The following is a 19,459-nucleotide window of genomic DNA, read 5'->3' as shown; positions in this document are numbered from 1 at the left end:
TAAAGTATCTTGGGGTGACTCTTACCAAACATGCGAAAGATCTGTATGACAAGAACTTCAAGACTCTGAAGAAGGAAATGGAAGAAGACCTCAAAAAATTGGGAAAACCTCCCATGCTCATGGATCGGTAGAATCAATATAGTTAAAATGGCCATTTTGCCTAAAGCACTATACAGATTCAATGCAATACCCATCAAAATCCCAACTCAATTCTTCACAGAGTTAGAAAGAGCAATTATCAAATTCATCTGGAACAACAAAAAACCCAGGATAGCTAAAACTATTCTCAGCAACAAAAGAAAATCTGGGGGAATCAGTATCCCTGACCTCAAGCAATACTACAGAGCAATAGTGTTAAAAACTGCATGGTATTGGTACAGTGACAGGCAGGAGGATCAATGGAACAGGATTGAAGATCCAGAAATGAACCCACACACCTATGGCCACTTGATCCTCGACAAAGAGGCTGAAAACAGCCAATGGAAAAAAGATAGCCTTTTCAACAAATGGTGCTGGTTCAACTGGAGGTCAGCATGCAGAAGAATGCGAATTGATCCATCCTTGTCTCCTTGTACTAAGCTCAAATCCAAATGGATCAAGGACCTCCACATAAAGCCAGACACTCTGAACCTAATAGAAAAGAAACTGGGGAAGACCCTTGAGGACATCGGTACAGGGAGAAAGTTTCTGAACAGAACACCAATGAGCTTTCCTCTTAACACTACTTTCATTGTGTCCCTTAAGTTTTGGTATGATATGTCTTCATTTTCATTAAATTTTTAAAAGTCTTTAATTTCTTTCTTTATTTCATTCTTGATCAAGGTATCACTGAGAAGAGCATTGTTCAAAGTTTACATGTATGTGTGTTTTCCATTGTTTTTCTTTTAGCTTAAGACTAGACTTAGACCATGGTTATCTGATAAGGTGCATGGAATAATTTCAATAATTCTGTATCTGTGGAGGCTTGTTTTGTTACCAATTATACAGTCAATATTTGAGAAGGTATCATGAGGTGCTGAGAAGAAGGTATATTATTTTCTTTTAGGGTGGAATATTCTATAAATATCTGTTAGATCTGCCACGGACAGTCCCAGCTGGGAAGATTCAGATTGGAGAGGGAATTTTGGATTTCAGGAGAGGAACAGGATCAGTGGTGACAAACAGAAACAACCACACACAGAGGCAGTTTGAATCTGAATGTCTTTAGGAGCTCTAAAGTAAGGATTTTTATACAAGAAGTGTTGGCATTACCTTTTCAAAAGAGGTAGTCAGTGAGGCAAGCACAATTATAACTATTTGGCACAAGGAAATGAAAAATCAATCAGGTACAATGTTTCTCATGTAACGGATTCAGAGTATCAATTTACAGATGTCATCAAACTTCCTGATTAGAATACAGAGTCACTTATAGTTGACAGCAAACCTTCAAAGAGTTTGAAGTTTCTTATACCACCTGGGTCTTAATAAGTTTTTGTGAGAAATTCTTTTTTGTTGTTGTTGTTTTTTTTTTCCCGATGTATTCTTTATTTACATTTCAAATGATTTCCCCTTTTCTGGGTCCTCACTCCCTGCCAGTCCCATAAGCCCTCTTCCCTCCCCCTGTACCTCCATCTATTCCTTCCCAATTCCCTGTTCTGGAATTCCCCTATACTGTTTCACTGAGTTTTTCCAGAACCAGGGGCCACTCCTCTGTTCTTTTTGGACATCATTTAATATGTAGATTATTTCTTGGGTATTCCAAGTTTCTAGGTTAATATCCAATTATCAGTGAGTGCATACCATTGATCTTTTGAGACTGGGTTACTGCATTTAGTATGATGTTCTCCAGCTCCATCCATTTGCCTATAAATTTCATGAATTCATTGTTTCTAATGACTGAATAGTACTCCATTGTGTAAATATACCACATTTTTTGTATCCATTCCTCTGTTGAGGGACACCTGGGTTCTTTCCAGCTTCTGGCTACTACAAATAGGGCTGCTATGAACACAGAGGAGCATGTGTCCTTATTACATGCTGGGGAATCCTCTGGGTATATGCCCAGGAGTGATATAGCAGGGTCCTCCAGAAGTGCCAAGCCCAGTTTTCTGAGGAATCTCAAGAATGATTTCCAAAGTGGTTGTACCATCTAACAATCCCACCAGCAGTGGAGGAGTATTCCTCTTTCTCCACATCCTCGCCAACTCCTGCTGTCTCCTGAGTTTTTCACGTTAGCCATTCTGACTGGTGTGAGGTGAAATCTCAGGGTTGTTTTGATTTGCATTTCCCTAATGATTAATGATGTTGAGCACTTCTTAAGGTGCCTCTTGGACATCTGAATTTCTTCAGGTGAAAATTCTTTGTTTAGATCTGTACCCCATTTTTAATAGGGTTATTTGGTTCCCTGGGGTCTAACTTCTTGAGTTCATTGTATCTATTGGATATTAGCCCTCTATCAGATGTAGGGTTGGTGAAGATCCTTTCCCAATTTGATTGTTGCTGTTTTGTCCTTTTAACAGTGTCCTTTGCCTTACAGAAACTTTGTAATTTTTTGAGGTCCCATTTGTCAATTCTTGATCTTAGAGCATAAGCTATTGGTGATCTGTTCAGGAACTTTTCCCCTGTGACCATGTCCTCAAGTGTCTTCCCCAGTTCCTTTTCTATTAGTTTCAGTGTCTCTGGTTTTACATGTAGGTCCTTGATCCACTTGGAGTGAAATTTAGTACATGGAGATAAGAATGGATCAATTTGCATTCTTCTGCATGCTGACCTCCAATTGATCCAGCACCATTTGTTGAAAAGGCTATCTTTTTTCCACTGGATGTTTTCATCTCCTTTGTCGAAGATCAAGTGACCATAGGTGTGTGGGTTCATTTCTGGATTTTCAATTCTATTCCATTGGTCCACTTGTCTGTCACTGTTCCAATACCATGCAGTTTTTAACACTATTGCTTCGTAGTATTGCTTGAAGTCAGGGATACTGATTCCCCCAGAATTTCTTTTGTTGTTGAGAATAGTTTTACCTATCCTGGGTTTTTTGATATTCCAGATGAATTTGAGAATTGATTTTTCTAACTCAGTGAAGAACTGATTTGGGATTTTGAGGGGGATTGCATTGAATCTGTAGATCGGTTTTGGCAAGATGGTCATTTTAACTATATTAATCCTGCTGATCCACAAGCATGGCAGATTTTACCATTTTCTGAGGTCGTTTTCGATTTCCTTCTTCCGAGACCTGAAGTTCTTATACTATAAATCTTTCACTTGTTTGGTTAGAGTCACACCAAGATACTTTATATTGTTTGTGGCTATTGTGAAGGGTGTCATTTTCCTAACTTGTTTCTCAGCATGCTTATCCTTTGAGTATAGGAAGGCAACTGATTTGCTTGAGTTGATTTTATAACCAGCCACTTTGCTGAAGTCGTTTATCAGCTGTAGGAGTTCTCTGGTGGCGGTTTTTGGGTCACTTAAGTAGACTATCATGTTATCTGCAAATAGTGATAATTTGACTTCTTCCTTTCCAATTTGTATCCCCTTGACCTCCTTATGTTGTCTAATTGCTCTAGCTAGAACTTCAAGTAGTATATTGAAAAGATATGGAGAGAGAGGACAGCCTTGTCTAGTCCCTGATTTTAGTGGGATTGCTTCAAGTTTCTCTCCTTTTAGTTTGATGATAGCTACCAGTTTGCTGTATATTGCTTTAACGATGTTTAGGTATGGGCCTTGAATTCCTGTTCTTTCCAAGACTTTTAGCATGAAAGGATGCTGAATTTTGTCTAATGCTTTTTCTGCATCTAATGAGATGATCAAATGTTTTTTTTCTTTGAGTTTGTTTATGTAGTGGATAGTATTGATGGATTTCCTTGTATTGAACCATCCCTGCATCCCTGGGATGAAGCCTACTTGATGATGGTGGATGATCGTTTTGATGTGTTCTTGGATTCGGTTGGCAAGAATTTTATTAGGTATTTTTGCATCAATACTCATAAGGGAAATTGACCTGAAGTTCACTTTCTTTTTTGGATCTTTGTGTGGTTTTGGTATCAGTGTAATTGTGGCTTCATAGAAAGAGTTTGGTAGAGTTCCTTCTGTTTCTATTTTGTGGAATAGTTTGAAGAGTATTGGTGTTAGTTCTTCTAAAGGTCTGATAGAATTCTGCACTGAAGCCATCTGGTCCTCTCCTTTTTTTGGTTCAGAGAATTTCTATGACCTTTTTTATTTCTTCAGGTGTTATGGGACTGTTTAGATGATCTATTTGATCCTGATTTAGTTTTCGTGTTGCATATCTGTCTAGGAAACTGTCCATTTACTCCAGATTCTCCAATTGTGTTGAGTATAGACTTTTGTAGTAGGATCAAATGATTTTTTGAATTTCCTCAGTTTCTGTTGTTATATCTCCCTTTTCATTTCTAAATTTGTAAATCTGTGTACTGTCTCTGTGCCCTTTTGTTAGTCTGGCTAAGTGTTTATCCATCTTGTTGATTTTCTCAAAGAACCAGCTCCTGGTTTTGGTGATTCTTTGTATGGTTCTCTTTGTTTCTACTTGATTGATTTCACCCCTGAGTTTGATAATTTCCTGCCTTCTGCTCCTCCTGGGTGAAATAGCTTCTTTTTGTTCCAGGGCTTTCAGGTGTGTTGTTAAGCTGTTAGTGTATGGTCTCTCCATTTTCTTTTTGGAGGCACTCAGGGCTATGAGTTTTCCTCTTATCACTGCTCTCCTGTGTCCCATAGATTTCAGTATGTTGTGTCTTCATTTTCATTAAATTCTAAAAAAGTCTTTAATTTCTTTCTTTAGTTCTTCCTTTACCAAGGTATCATTGAGAAGAATATTGTTCAGTTTCCATGTGTATGTGGGTTTTCTGTTGTTTTTGTTGCTATTGAAAACAACTTTTGCTCCACAGCGATCTGATAAAAGCAATGGGCTTATTTCGATTTTCTTATATTTGTTGAGGTCTGTTTTGTAAACAATTATATGACCAATTTTGGAGAAGGTACCATGAGGTGCTGAGAAAAAGGTATATTCTGTTGCTTTAGGATAAAAAGTTATATATATATATATATATATATATATATATATATATATATATATATATATATATATATATGTTAAATCTAATTCGTCCAAAGCTTCAGTTAGTTTCACTGTGTCCCTGTTCAGTTTCTGTTTTCCTGATCGGTCCATTGAGGAAAATGCAGTGTTGAAATCACCCACAATTTTTGTGTTAGGTGCAATATGTGCTTTGAGCTTTAGAAAAGTTTCTTTTATGAATTAGGGTGCCCTTGCATTTGGAGCTTAGATGTTCAGGATTGAGAGTTCTTCTTGTTGTATTTTTCCTTTGACCAGCAAGAAGTGTCCCTCAGAGTCTCTTTTGATGACTTTGGGTTGAAACTCAATTTTATCTGATATTGGAATGGCTACTCAAGCTTGTTTCCTGAGACCATTTGCTTGTAAAATTATCTTCCAGCCTTTAACTCTAAGGTAGTATTTGTCATTGACCATGAGGTGTGTTTCCTGTATGCTGCAAAGTGTAGGGTCCTGTTTATGTATCCAGTCAGTTAATCTATGTCTTTTTATTGGGACATTGAGCCCATTGATGTCAAGAGATATTAAGGAATAGTGATTATTACTTCCTGTCACTTTTGATGTTATTTTTTAAATGTGATTGGTTCTCTTCTTTTGGGTTTGATGAAAGAAGGTTACTGTCTTGCATTTTCCAGGGTGAAGTTTCCCTCTTTGTTTTGGTGTTTTCCTCCTATTATCCTTTGTAGGGCTGGGTTTGTGGATAGATATTGGGTAATCATGGTTTTATCATGTAATATCTTAGTTCCTCCATCAATGGTAATTGAGAGTTTTGCTGGTTATAGTAGTTTTGGCTGGCATTTGTGTTCTCTTATAATATGCATGAGATCTGCCCAGGATCTTCTAGCTTTCATAGTCTCAGGTGAGAAGTCTGGTGTGATTCTGATAGGTCTTCCTTTATGTGTTACTTGGCCTTTTTCTCTTACTGCCTTTAATATTCTTTCTTTTTTAGTACATTTGGGATTTTGATTATTATGTGACAGGAAGTATTTCTGTTCTGGTCCAGTCTGTTTGGAGTTTTGTAGGCTTCTTGTATATTCATGGGCATCTCTCTCTTTAGGTTAGGGAAGTTTTCTTCCATAATTTTATTGAAGATATTTGCTGGCCCTTTAAGTTGTAAACCTTCACTCTCTTCTATGCCTATAATCCGTAGGTTTGGTCTTTTCATTGTGTCCTGGATTTCCTGGATGTTTTGGGTTACAAGCATTTTGCATTTTACATTTTCTTTAACTGTTGAGTCCATGGTTTCTATGGTATCTTCAGCATCTGAAATTCTTTCTTCTATCTCTTGTATTCTGTTGTTGATATTTGCATCTATGTCCCCTGATTTCTTCCCAAGGCTTACTATCTCCAAAGTTGTCTCCCTTTGAGTTTTCTTAGTTGTTTCTACTTCTGATTTTAGATCCTGGATGGTTTTGCTCAGCTCCTTCACTTGCTTGTTTGTGTTTTCCTGTAAAACTTTAAGAGGATATTGTGTTTCCTCTTTCATGACCTCAGCCTGTTGACCAAAGTTCTCCTGTATTTCTTTAAGTGATGTTTGTGTTTCTTCCTTATTGACTTTTGTATTATCCTTAATTTCTTTAAATGACTTTTGTGTTTCCCTTGTAAGCGCTTCTAACTTTTGATCCATTTTCTCCTGAATTTCTTTAATTATGTCCTTCATGTGTTCCTGTACCATCATCATGACCAGTGATTTTAAATCCAAATCTTGTTTTTCTGGTGTGATGGGTTATCCAGGACATGCTGTTAAAGGAGAATTGGGTTCAGATGTTGCCATTTTTCCTTGATTTCTATTGGTGACATTCCTGTGTTTGCCTTTTGCCATCTAGTTCTCACTGGTGTTAATTGGTCTTGTTGTCAATGTTGGACTCACCAGTGCAAGCTGCCTCTTCCCAGCTGGCCTCTGGTGCACAGCTGACCTCCTGCGCTGCCTGGTGACAGGGTGCTGTGGCCCAGGCTGTTCAGATCCTGAAGCAGAGACCTGAAGGCTCCCGCCAGGGGCCTGCTGGATGCACCAGAGCATATTGACTCCTTCTAACCAGCCTCCTGGGTGCCCCTCTGGCCTCTTGCAGGGCAAGGAGATGTGGTGTTTTAGCCCAGGCTGTTCTGGATCCCCAAGCAGAGATCTGAAGGCTCCAGCCAGAGACCTCAGGACTGGAACCTAAGCTCTGTGGGCTGGACCCACTGGAGCAAGCTGTGTCCTCCCATCCTGTCTCTGGGTGTGCTGCAGGCCTCTTGCACTTCCTGGAGGGCAAGTGCTGTGGCCCAGGCTGTTCAGAACCCTAAGCAGACACCTGAAGGCTCCCTCCCTGGGCCTGCTGGACCCACCAGAGCACACTGACTCCTCCTAGCCGGCTTCCTGGGTGCCCCTCTGGCCTCTTGCAGGGCCTGGAGATGTGGTGTTGTAGCCTAGGCTGTTCTGGATCCTGAAGCAGAGATCTGAAGGCTCCTGCCAGAGGCCTCAGGACTGGAACATAAGCTCTGTGGGGCTGGACCCAGCAGAGAAAGCTGTGTCCTCCCAGCCTGCCTCCGGATGTACAACAGGCCTCTTGCACTTCCTGAAGACCGAGTGCTGTGGCCGAGGCTGTTCAGATCCCTAAGCAGATACCTGAAGGCTCCTGCCTGGGGCTTGCTGGACTCACCAGAGCACACTGACTCCCTGCAGTTTCTTTTGTATTAGTTTTAGTGTGTCAGATTTTATGTGGAGGTCCTTGATCCATTTAGAGTTGAGCTTAGTACAAGGAGATAAGAATGGACTGATTCACATTCTTCTGCATGCTGACCTCCAGTTGAACCAGCACCATATGTTGAAAAGACTATCTTTTTTTCCACTGGATGCTTTCAGCTCCTTTGTCGAAGATCAAGTGACCATAGGTGTGTGGGTTCATTTCTGTGTCTTCAATCCTATTTTATTGATCTGCTTGCCTGACATTGCACAAATATCATGCATTTTTTTATCACTATTTTTCTGTAGTAAAGTTTAAAGTCTGGGATACTGAATCCCCCTGAAGTTCTTTTACTGTTGAGAATAGTTTTAGCTATCCTGAGTTTTTTGTTATTCCAGATGAATTTGAGAATTGCTCTTTCTAGCTCTCTGAAGATCTGGGTTGGGATTTTTAAGGGGATAGCATTGAATCTATAGATTGCCTTTAGCAAGATGGCCATTTTAACTATATTAATCCTGCCAATCCACGAGCTTGGAAGATTTTTCCATTTTCTGAGATCTTCTTCGATTTCCTTCTTCAGAGATCTGAAGTTCTTGTCATATAGGTCTTTCACTTGTTTGGTTAGAGTCACCCCAAGATACTTTATGCTGTTTGTAGCTATTGTGAAGGGGGTCATTTCCCTAATTTCTTTCTCAGTCTGCTTATCCTTTGAATATAGAAAGGCTACTGATTTGCTTGCGTTGATTTTGTAGCCAGCTACATTGCTGAAGTTGTTTATCAGCTGTAGGAGTTCTCTAGTAGAGTTTTTAGGGTCACTTAAGTATACTATCATATCATCTACATATTGTGATAGTTTGACTTTTTCCTTTCCAATTTGTATTCCTTTGACTTCCTTCTGTTGTCTAATTGCTCTAGCTAGGACTTCAAGAACTATATTGAAAAGATATGGAGAGGGGGGCAGCTTTGTGTATTCCCTGATTTTAGTGGGATTGTTTTATGTTTCTCTCCATTTAGTTTGATGTTGGCTACTGGATTGCTGTTTAGATATGGGCCTTGAATTGCTGTCCTTTCCAAGACTTTTAGCAGGAAAGGATGCTGAATTTTGTCAAATGCTTTTTCAGCATCTAATGAAATGATCAAGTGGATTTTTTCTTTGAATTTGTTTATGTAGTTGATTGCATTGATGGATTTCCTTATATTGAACAATCCCTGCATCCCTTGGATAAAGCCTACTTGATCCTGGTGGATGATCGTTTTGATGTGTTCTTGGATTCGCTGGGCAAGAATTCTATTGAGTATTTTTGCATCGATATTCATAAGGGTAATTAGCCTGAAATTCTCTTTCTTAGTTGGATCTTTTTGTGGTTTTGGTATCAGCATAATTGTGGCTTTGTAGAATGAGTTGGATAGCGTTCCTTCTGTTTCAATTTGGTGGAATAGTTTGAAGAGTAGTGGTGTTAAGTCTTCTTTGAAGGTCTGATAGAGTTCTGCACTGAAACCATCTGGCCCTGTGCTTTTTTTGGTCGGAAGGCCTTCTATTTCTTTAGGAGTTATGTGTCTATTTAGATGATCTATTTGATCCTGTTGTAATTTTGGTATTTTGTATCTGTCTAAGAAAATGTCCATTCCCTCCAGATTCTCCAGTTGTATTGAGTTCAGGCTTTTGTAGTAGGATTTGATGATTTTTGAATTTCCTCAGTTTCTGTTGTTATTTCTCTCTTTTCATTTCTAAGTTTGTTAATTTGTATACTTTCTCTGTGCCCTTTGGTTAGTCTGGCTAAGGGTTTATCTTTCTTGTTGATTTTTTTCAAAGAACCAGCTCCTGGTTTTGTTGATTCTTTGTATGGTTCTCTTGGTTTCTACTTGATTGATTTAAGCCCTGAACTTGATGATTTCCTGTCTTCTCCTCCTCCTGGGTGAATTAGCTTCTTTTTGTTCCAGGCCTTTCAGTTGTTCCGTTAATCTTCTAGTGTATGGTCTCTCTAATTTCTTTTTGGAGGCACTCAAAGCTATGAATTTTCCTCTTAGCACTGCTTTCATTGTGTCCCATAGATTTGTGTATGTTTTGCCTTCATTCTTGTTAAATTCTAAAAAATCTTTGACTTATTTCTTTATTTCTTCCTTGACCAAGGTATCATTGAGTAGAGTATTGTTCAGTTTCCATGTGTATGTGGGCTTTCTGTTGTTTTCATTGTTATTAAATACCACTTTTACTCAATAGTGATCTGATAGGAGGCATAGGATTATTTCAATCTTCTTATATTTGTTGAGGTCTGTCTTGTGACCAACTATATGTTCGATTTTGGAGAAGGTACCGTGAGGTGCTCAGAAAAAGGTATATTCTTTTGCTTTGGGATGAAATGTTTTATATATATATATATATATATATATATATATATATATATATATATATATATATATATATATATATATATAATCCAATTGGTCCAAAGCTTCAATTAGTTTCACTGTCTTGCTGCTTATTTTCTGTTTTCCTGATCGGTCCATTGATGAGAGTGGAATGATGAAGTCACCCACAACTATTGTGTTAGGTGAAATATGTGCTTCTAGCTTTAGTAAGGTTTCTTTTATGAATGAGGGTACCCTTGTATTTGGAGCATAGATGTTCAGAATTAACAGTTCTTCTTGTTGGGCCAGCAACAAGTGACCTTCCATGTTTCTTTTGATGACATTAGTTTGAAAGTCAATTTTATCTGATATTAGAATGGCAACTCCTGCTTGTTTCCTGAGACCATTTGCTTGTAGAATTGTTTTCCAGCCCTTTATTCTAAGGTAGTTTTTGTATTTGACACTGAGGTCTATTTCCTGTATGCAGCAAAATGTAGGGTCCTGTTTATCTAACTAGTCTCTTAGTCTATGTCTTTTTATTGGGGAATTGAGTCCATTGATGTTAGGACATATTAAGGAGTAGTGGTTATTGCTTCCTATCATTTTTGGTGTTAATTTTCTACTTGTGTGGCTATCTTCTCGAGACCAGCAGAGGGAGGGAATCCATGTGGCCATATTCGCAGCCTGCTGGGGCAAAAGACCTTCAGTAGGTACTGTATCACCTTGAACTTTAGATCTCTGGGGGTGCAAACAGCCAGGGGTCGTCCTGTGCTCAGGATCTGAGTACATAGGCAGTTCATCTGCCAGATTTCCAGGCGTGGGGCCTGTGTCCTTCCTGGAGACCAGCAGAGAAAGAGAATCCCTGGGGCCATATTCACTGCCTGCTAGAACAGAAGATCATCACTAGGTACTGTATCACCCCGAGCTTTAGATCTCTGGGGGTGCAAACTGCCAGGGGTTTGCCTGTGCCCAAGAACTGAGCACATAGGTGGTTTGTCTGTCAGTCCTCCGGGCATGGGGCCTGTGTCCTGCCTAGAGAGCAGCAGAAGGAGAGAATCCCCACAGCCATATTCGCTGCCTGCTGGCTCAGAAGAGCATCACTAGGTACTCTAGCACCCGAGCTTTAGATCCCTGGGTGTGCAAACCCCCATGGGTCTGCCTGTACCCAAGAAGTGAACACATAGGTGGTTCATCTGCCAGACCTCCAGGCGTGGGGCCTATGTCCTGCCTGGAGACCAGCAGAGGGTGAGAATCCCCACAGCCATATTTGTTGCCAGCCAGGGCAGAAGAGCTTCACTAGGTACTGTATCACGCCAAGCTTTAGATCTCTGGGGGGTGCAAACTGCCAGGGTTCTGCCTGCACCCAGGAACTGAGCACATAGGTGGTTCATCTGCCAGTCCTCCGGGCGTGGGGCCTGTGTCCTGCCTAGAGAGCAGCAGAAGGAGAGAATCTCTGCAGCCATATTCGCTGCCTGCCAGAGCAGAAGAGCATCACTAGGTACTGTATCACCCCAAGCTTTAGATCTCTGGGGGTGCAAACCACCAGGGGTCTGCCTGCACCCAAGAACTGAGTACATAGGTGGTTTGTCTACCAGTCCACCGGGCATGGGGCCTGTGTCCTGCCTGGAGACCAGCAGAGGGAGAGAATTCCTGCAGCCATATTCACTGCCTGCTGGAGCAGAAGAGCATCACTAGGTATTGTATCACACCGAGCTTTAGATCTCTGGGGGTGCAAACTTCCAGAGGTCTGCCTGTGCCCAGGACCTGAGCACACAGGTGGTTCATCTCCCAGTGGGTAGATCGTGGGGCCTGTATCCTACACGGAGAACAGCAGAGGGAGCAATTCTCTGTGGACATCATCGTGGCCTGCAAGGGCAGAAGAACATCACTAGGTACTGTATTATCCTGAGCTTAAGATCTCTGGGGGTGCAAATCTGCAGGGGTCTGCCTGCACTCAGAACCCGAGAACATAGGCAGTTTATATGTCAGCCAGTCGGTCATGGGGCCTGTATCCTACATGAGAATCAACAGAGGGAGTGACCCCCGCACACCATCTTTGCTCCATAACAGAGCAGTCTGAGAACACCTGGTTCACCTTGACAACCCAAGTATAACATTTCTTGAAGCAAGACTGAGCAGGGCTCCAAAGGCACAAAAGAGGAAGGCAGCATATCAGTAATCTGTGCCATAGGAAACCCAGTCACCCAGTGTCCAGTGTCACAGAAATAGCCCTAAAGGTCCACAATAGGTTGCTTCCACAATAAGAAGCACCAACCAGTGACAATAAGACCATCTAACACCAGTGAGAACTACATGGCTAAAGGCAAGCCTAGGAACATTACTAACAGAAACCAAGGCATTAGGGCTGCATCTGAACTCAATTCTCCAATAATAGCAAGTCTTGGATATCCCAAAACACCAGAAAAACAAGAGTTGTATTTAAAAGCACTAGTAAGGATGCTGTTAGAGGAACAAATGAAGGACATAAATAAATATCTTAAAGAAATTCAGGAGAAAAATGGTCAAATGCTAGAAGCCTGTACAAAGGAAGCACAAAAATCACTTAAGAAATTCAGGACAATATGGGTCAGAAATTTATAGCCAATAAGGAGGAAATTCAAAAATCACTTAAAAAATACAAGAGAACTTTGATCAACAGGCAGAAATCATGAAACAGGAAACACAAAAATCTCTCAAAGAATTAGAGGAAAACACAAACAAGCAAATGACAGAACTGAGCTAAAACTTCCAGGATCTGAAATCAGAAGTAGAAACAACTAAGAAAGTACAAAGGGAGAGAAATTTGGAGATAGAAAACTTTGGGAAGAAATCAGGGAAAATAGATGCAAATATCAACAACAGAATACAAGAGATAGAAGAAAGAATTTCAGATGCTGAAGATACCATAGAAACCATGGACTCAACAGTTAAAGAAAATGTAAAATGCAAAAAGCTTGTAACCCAAAACATCCAGGAAATCCAGGACACAATGAGAAAGCCAAATCTAAGGATTATAGGCATTGATGAGAGTGAAGATTTAGAACTTAAAGGGCCAGCAAATATCTTCAAAAAAATTATGGAAGAAAACTTCCCTAACCTAAAGAGAGAGATGCTCGTGAATATACAAGAAGCCTATAGAACTCCAAACAGACTGGATCAGAACAGAACCACCTCCCTTCACATAATAATCAAAACCCCAAATGTACTAATCAAAGAGAAAATACTTAGGGCAGTAAGAGAAAAAGGGCAAGAAATATATAAAGGAAGACCTATCAGAATTACACCAGACTTCTTACCAGAGGCCATGAAAGCTAGAAGATCCTGGGTGGAGCTCATGCAGATTCTAAGAGAACACAAATGCCAGCCAAGACTACTATAATACCCAGCGAAACTCTCAATCAATATAGATGGAGAAACCAAGATATTCCATGGCAAAACCAGATTTACACAATATCTTTCCACAAATCCAGCCCTACAAAGGATAATAGGGGGAAACCACCATTTCAACGAGGGAAACTATACCCTGGAAAAAGCAGGATATTAAGCTTTTTTCATCAAACCCAAAAGAGAAATTCTTACCTAACATTTAACTTTTACCTTGTAAAACTTCTTGACTTAATCAATGCTTTGCATACCACAGTGTAATAGCCACCCTCATCTACATACACATAGCCATATAAACCAGCATGCTGTTGTGAGGTTGTAATTATGTAAATGACTATGAGGCAAAGCTTTGCAAATCTTAAAAAAGAATTTGCAGTCAGTGAGTCTATGTCAAAGAACAGATAATCAGGTGAGCCATTAGGATACCCTTGTGAAGAGAGAAAAAAAGGAAATTTCGAGAAACCTGATTTTTAAGAACTACGGCTTAGAAGTATCCTCCAATCTGTAGAGTTCCTCAGTCTCTCTAGGAGACTTTCCAGTCCTCTGAGTCAAATGCCTCAGCCTGTGCAACTTTTTTGTCATACAGGAATTACTGGGGTTGGTGTGGCATAGATCCATTTGGTCCATAACTTCAGTTAGTTTCAATGTATCTCTGTTTAGTTTCTATTTCCATGATTTGTCCATTTGTGAGAGTGAGGTGTTGAAATCTATCACTATTATTGTGTGGGGTGCAATGTGTGATTTGAGCTTTAGTTAAGTTTCTTTTATGAATGTGAGTGCTCTTGCATTGGGAGCATAGATGTTCAGAATTGAGAGTTTATTTTTGGTAGTCTTTTCCTTTGACCAGTATCATGTGTTCCCCCCCACCTTATCTTTTTTGACAATTTTTGGTTGATAGTCAATTTTTTCTGATATAGTAATGGCCACTCCAGCTTTTTCCTTGGGACCATTTGCTTGGAAAATTCTTTTCCAATATTTGACTCTGAAGTAGTGTCTTTGCCACTGAGGTGGGTTTCTTCTATGCAGCAAAATGTTGGGTCCTGGTTACTTATCCAGTTTGTTTGCCTATGTCTTTTTATTTGGGAATTGAGTCCATTGATATTAAGAGAAATTAAGGAATAGCGATTGCTGCTTCCTGTTATTTTTGATGCTATTTTTATGTTAGGGTTGTCATTTTCTTTTGGGTTTGTTGAAAGGGGATTACTTTCCTGCTTTTCCTAGGGTGTAGTTGCTCTTCTTATATTGGCATTTTCCATCTGTTATCCTTTGTCAGGCTGGATTTGTGAAAAGTCATGGTGCATATTTGGTTTTATCGTGGAATATCTTGGTTTCTCCATCAATGGTGATTGAGAGTTTTGCTGGGCATAGAAGTCTGGGCTGGCTCTTGTGTTCTCCTAGAGTCTGTATGAGATCTGTCCAGAATCTTGTAGTTTTCATGGTCTCTTGTGAGAAGTCTGGTGTAATTCTGATAGGTTTTCCTTTATATGCATCTTGGCCTTTTCTTTTAATGCTTTTAATATTCATTCTGTGTTTAGTACTTTTGGTGTTTTGATAATTATGTGACAGGAGGTATTTCTGTTCTTGCCTAATCTTTTTGGAGTTCTGTAGGCTTCTTGTACATTCATGGGCATCTCTTTTTTAGGTTAGGGAATTTTTCTTCTATAATTTTGTTGAAGATATTTACTAGCCCTTTAAGTTGTAAATCTTCACTCTTCTGTACCTACAAACCTTAGGTTTGATCTTCTCATTTGTGTCCTGGATTTCCTGGATGTTTTTGGATACAAGCTTTTGCATTTTGCACTTTCTTTGACTCTTGAGTCAATGTTTTCTTTGTGATCTTCAGCATCTGAGATTCTTTCTACTATCTCTTGTATTCTGTTGTTGATGTTTGCATCTATGACAACTGATTTCTTTCCAAGGTTTTGTATCTCCAAAATTGTCTCCTTTTCTCATTTCTTAGTTGGTTCTACTTCCCTTTTTAGATCCTGGATGGTTTTGCTCAGTTTATTCACTTGTTGGTTTGTGTTTTCCTGTAATTCTTTAAGGGATTTTTCTGTTTTATCTCTCAAGATTTCTGCCTGTTGGCCCTTGTTCTCCTGTATTTTTTAAGTGATTTTTGTGCTTCCTCTTTATAGGCTTCTATCTGTTGGTCCATGTTTTCCTGTACTTATTTAAGTGATTTTTGTGTTTTTATAAGGGCTTCTATCTGTTGACTCATGTTCTCCTGTACTTCTTTAAGGGAGTTCTTTATGTCCTTCTTAAAATCCACTATCAGCATCAAGAGATGTGCTTTTAAATCCAGGTCTTGCTTTTCTGGTGTGTTGGGGTATTCAGGACATGCTGTTGCTGGAGAACTTGGTTCAGGTGATGCCATGTTGCCTTGGTTTCTGTTGGAGATGTTCTTGCATTTGTGTTTTGTCATCTAGTTATTTCTTGTGATAGCTGGGGTTGCTATCTGTGACTGTGACTTATCTGTGCTCCTGGGTGACCCATTCTCCCTGTGTACACCAGTGTGTAAGTATTACTGTGAGACACACCCTATTGTGGTTGTATTTAGGTATATAGCTCTGTGGCCCCGATCAACTCTGGGTGTAGGTGGTACTCAGAAGACTCCTGTCCCAGGCTGTCCCTAGGCTCTTGTGTCCTCAGGGCTTCAGGCTCTTTGCTCTGAGCTGCAGGGGTGATCCTACCTGTGCTGCTTGGCCTCTCTGCACTCTTGAGTGGTTAGCTACCTCCATGTGTCACTTGGATAGGGTACATGGTGACAGAGGGTTGTTCCAATCATAGAAGGAAACCAGAGAGTTTCCACCAGAAGGTTTTGGGTGTGATCCTCTAGTGAGAGTGGTTCTACTTGTGCAAGCAGACCCCTCTACACTACTGGGTGGATAGCTAGCTTCCTGGACACTTGGTGATGTCAAGCTTTGACACAGGATAGTCCCAAGCAAGAAACAGAAACTGGAAGGCTTCTGTCAGGGGATCCTGGATAGTAAACTCTAAGCTGCAAAGCAGGTTTTACCTGTGCTGACTGTCCGCTCTGCACCACTGTGTGGGTAACTACCTTCCTGTGCCACTTGGAAATGGTGTACTGTGGCAGAGGATGGTCTCAAGCCAGAGACAGACACTGGAAGGCTCTGCCAGAGAGTTCAGGACAGGATCCTCTGAGCTGCAAGGCAAGTCTCACCTGTGCTGACTGACTGTCCGTTCTGCCTAAAATCTAAAATTTTTGACTATTTTTATTTAAGTTTTAGATACATAAACCCAGTAAATATTTTTCCTGTCCTTGCACCTACATTAAATTATTAGTTCCCTTTTCATGACTTTGTTTAATTGTTTTACAACTTCATAAATTGTGTTCTAAGTTGTAGATGTCTGCTTTCTACCTCAGAATCAATTTATTGGTGACAGTTGAAGACTCTCAGAATTTTCATTGTAGTTTTAATATCAGAGAGGACTTAATAGTAGTCCTATATTATGGAGCATAATAATTAGTAAAATTGTAGGGATTCTTACCAGATCATTATTATACAATAAGAAACCACCTATTTCTCCACTTAGAATCACTGCAAGAAAGTAAATCTTCATTTGTCTGTGTAGCTCTCCCCCAAAGGGCTAATTTATGGTGAAGTGTGTGTGTGTGTGTGTGTGTGTGTGTGTGTCTTTCTGTTTGTATCTGGGTGTCTCTGTGTTTTTGTGTGTATGTATGAGTGTGTGTCTCTGAGTCTCTGGTTGTGTGTATGCATAATAACAGGAAGAACATCTTAATAGGAGAGATATTTCCTCTTATGTAATTCCTTCAGCCTTGCCTAGAAGGGCAAATCAATGTTGACTTTACAGTCTACAGTGAAAACATCTCTGAAGGTCACCTACTAGTTCTTAGCTTCTCCTAGAGGTTTCCTGGCACCTTCCATAATAAAAACCAATAGCTCTTAGGGATTAGAGTGTCATGATAGAGAAGGCAGAATGGTCATAAGAGCCACAGAGAGAAGATCTGTAGGGAAGCATTATTTGTCAGAAATGACAAGGTCCTAAAGCACATAAACTCACTGAGGCATGTACCAGATCAAGCCAGATGAAGCTAGATAAATACCACCATGGCTGGGGGACAAGATCATAAACTTTCACTTCTAGCTAGAAGCTATTGCTAGTGAATGGCTGCTGGAGTGAAAGAGTGAGGTCTGTCTGTCAGTTTGTTTGTTTGTTTTTTTCAGATATATAGTTCTACCCATGTTATAGTAGATTGCCTTATATTGATATGCATACAGGTAGCATGAAGTGAACTCAGTGCGAAAAACAAAACAAAATAAAGTTGAGAGAAAAAATTGTTGGAGGGACAGAGAGAAGGAGTTGCAGGGTAAAGAAATTGGTGATATGCTTTATCAAAACACATGATATTCATATATGATATTCTCACACAATAACAATATTTAATAAACAAATGGAATAGAAAGATGAAGAGTAAAAATTTCAAAATGAACTTTTTCTTTCATAAGTAGTCTTGTTTCATTTTCATATTGTCTTATTTGCTCTCACCATCATTTCCACATTTCTCATTTTCTCATATTGTTCAAGTCTACTCAATTTTTAAATATATATGAATACAGTGTATCCATATTTTTTCTCCCAGAAAAAAATAACTTATTCATTTATTGTTTTTCAGTATCATGGTTCAGTGAATATGTCCCCTGACATTTACTTGAGAATTAAATAGTTTCTCTCTGCAAGGTGTAGGTCTCATAGTTACATCTGGAGATTTATGAGTTGAATGTAATAAAACAATCTCCCTCATTTCAGATATGGATCAATGCTTCAAGTGTCCTGAAGATCAGTATCCAAATAAGCAGAGGAATCAGTGTCTCCCTAAAATTATGGCATTTTTGTCCCATAAAGATACTCTGGGAGCTGCTTTGATATCGGTGGCCATTACTTTATCTGCCCTGTCAGCCATGATTTTAGGATTATTTATCCACTATCGGGACACACCCATTGTCAGAGCAAATAACAGAAATCTCAGTTTTGTCCTCCTTGTTTCTTTAATGCTCTGTTTCTTTTGCTCATTGATATTCATTGGCCAACTTAGAACAATCACTTGTGTCTTGAGACAAATGATTTTTGGGGTTGTATTTTCTGTTGCTGTTTCTGCTATCTTGGCAAAGACCTTCATTGTGGTCATGGCCTTCAAAACCATCAAACCAGGAAGCACCTTACAAATGTGGATGGTTACCCGACTCTCAAATGCTATAGTCTGCTGTGGTTCCATCATTCAAGTGTGCATCTGTGCAGTCTGGCTGGGAACATATCCTCCCTTCCCTGATGTTGACATGCAGTCAGAGTATGGGCAAATCATCCTCTTGTGTGATGAGGGTTCCACCCTTGCTTTCTATTGTGTTCTGGGGTACTTGGGCTTTCTGGCCAGTCTCAGCTTGCTTATTGCTTTTCTGGCTAGAAAGCTACCTGACACCTTCAATGAGGCTAAAACAATCACATTCAGCATGATAGTTTTCTGTAGTGTGTGGATTTCTTTTATACCCACGTACCTGAGCTCCACAGGCAAAACTATGGTGGCTGTGGAAATCTTTTCAATTCTGGCCTCCAGTGCTGGTTTACTGGGATGTATGTTTCTTCCCAAATGCTATGTGATCCTACTGAGGTCTGGCGGCCATTCCAGAAAGAAGTTACTTAAATGACTTCTTTAAGACAATGGAATTTTTTGTGATTTGTGTAAAGTGAATCATGTCAGAATATTCAAAAGGGTGGTGTGAAGCCAAGGCATTTCAACAAAGAATGGCATCTGCAATTTAATCACCTGTCCTTGAAATTCTTGGAGCCAACTAGACACAATGAACCCAGCCATCAAAGGTTAAATAGTTGCCTACTAGAAGTGACTTTAGGTGTATCTACTAGATGTTTCTTTAAATCACTGTGGGTTTTTGTTTGTTTGTTTGTTTGTTTGTTTGTTTTTCATTTTTGTACAATTTAACAGGACTGGTAAAGATTAAGTTTA

At 39.7% G+C, this 19,459-nt stretch overlaps 1 protein-coding gene across 1 annotated transcript in view; it reads left to right on the top strand.

Moving 5' to 3' along the window:
- The window catches only part of LOC127677638 (vomeronasal type-2 receptor 26-like), a 58,962-nt gene extending 39,820 nt beyond the window's left edge, over window positions 1-19,142 (top strand). The window contains exon 6 of the mRNA XM_052172677.1: window positions 18,250-19,142. Within this exon, the coding sequence (XP_052028637.1) occupies window positions 18,250-19,142 (893 nt within the window). The remainder of the gene's footprint in view (window positions 1-18,249) is intronic.
- The last annotated feature ends 317 nt before the right edge of the window (window positions 19,143-19,459 follow it).

The sequence above is a fragment of the Apodemus sylvaticus genome, chromosome 2 (genome assembly GCF_947179515.1).
Source record: "Apodemus sylvaticus chromosome 2, mApoSyl1.1, whole genome shotgun sequence".
NCBI lineage: Eukaryota > Metazoa > Chordata > Mammalia > Rodentia > Muridae > Apodemus > Apodemus sylvaticus.
The sequence above is the reverse complement of the archived record's forward strand: the minus strand, read 5'-3'. Positions and strand labels throughout refer to the sequence as shown.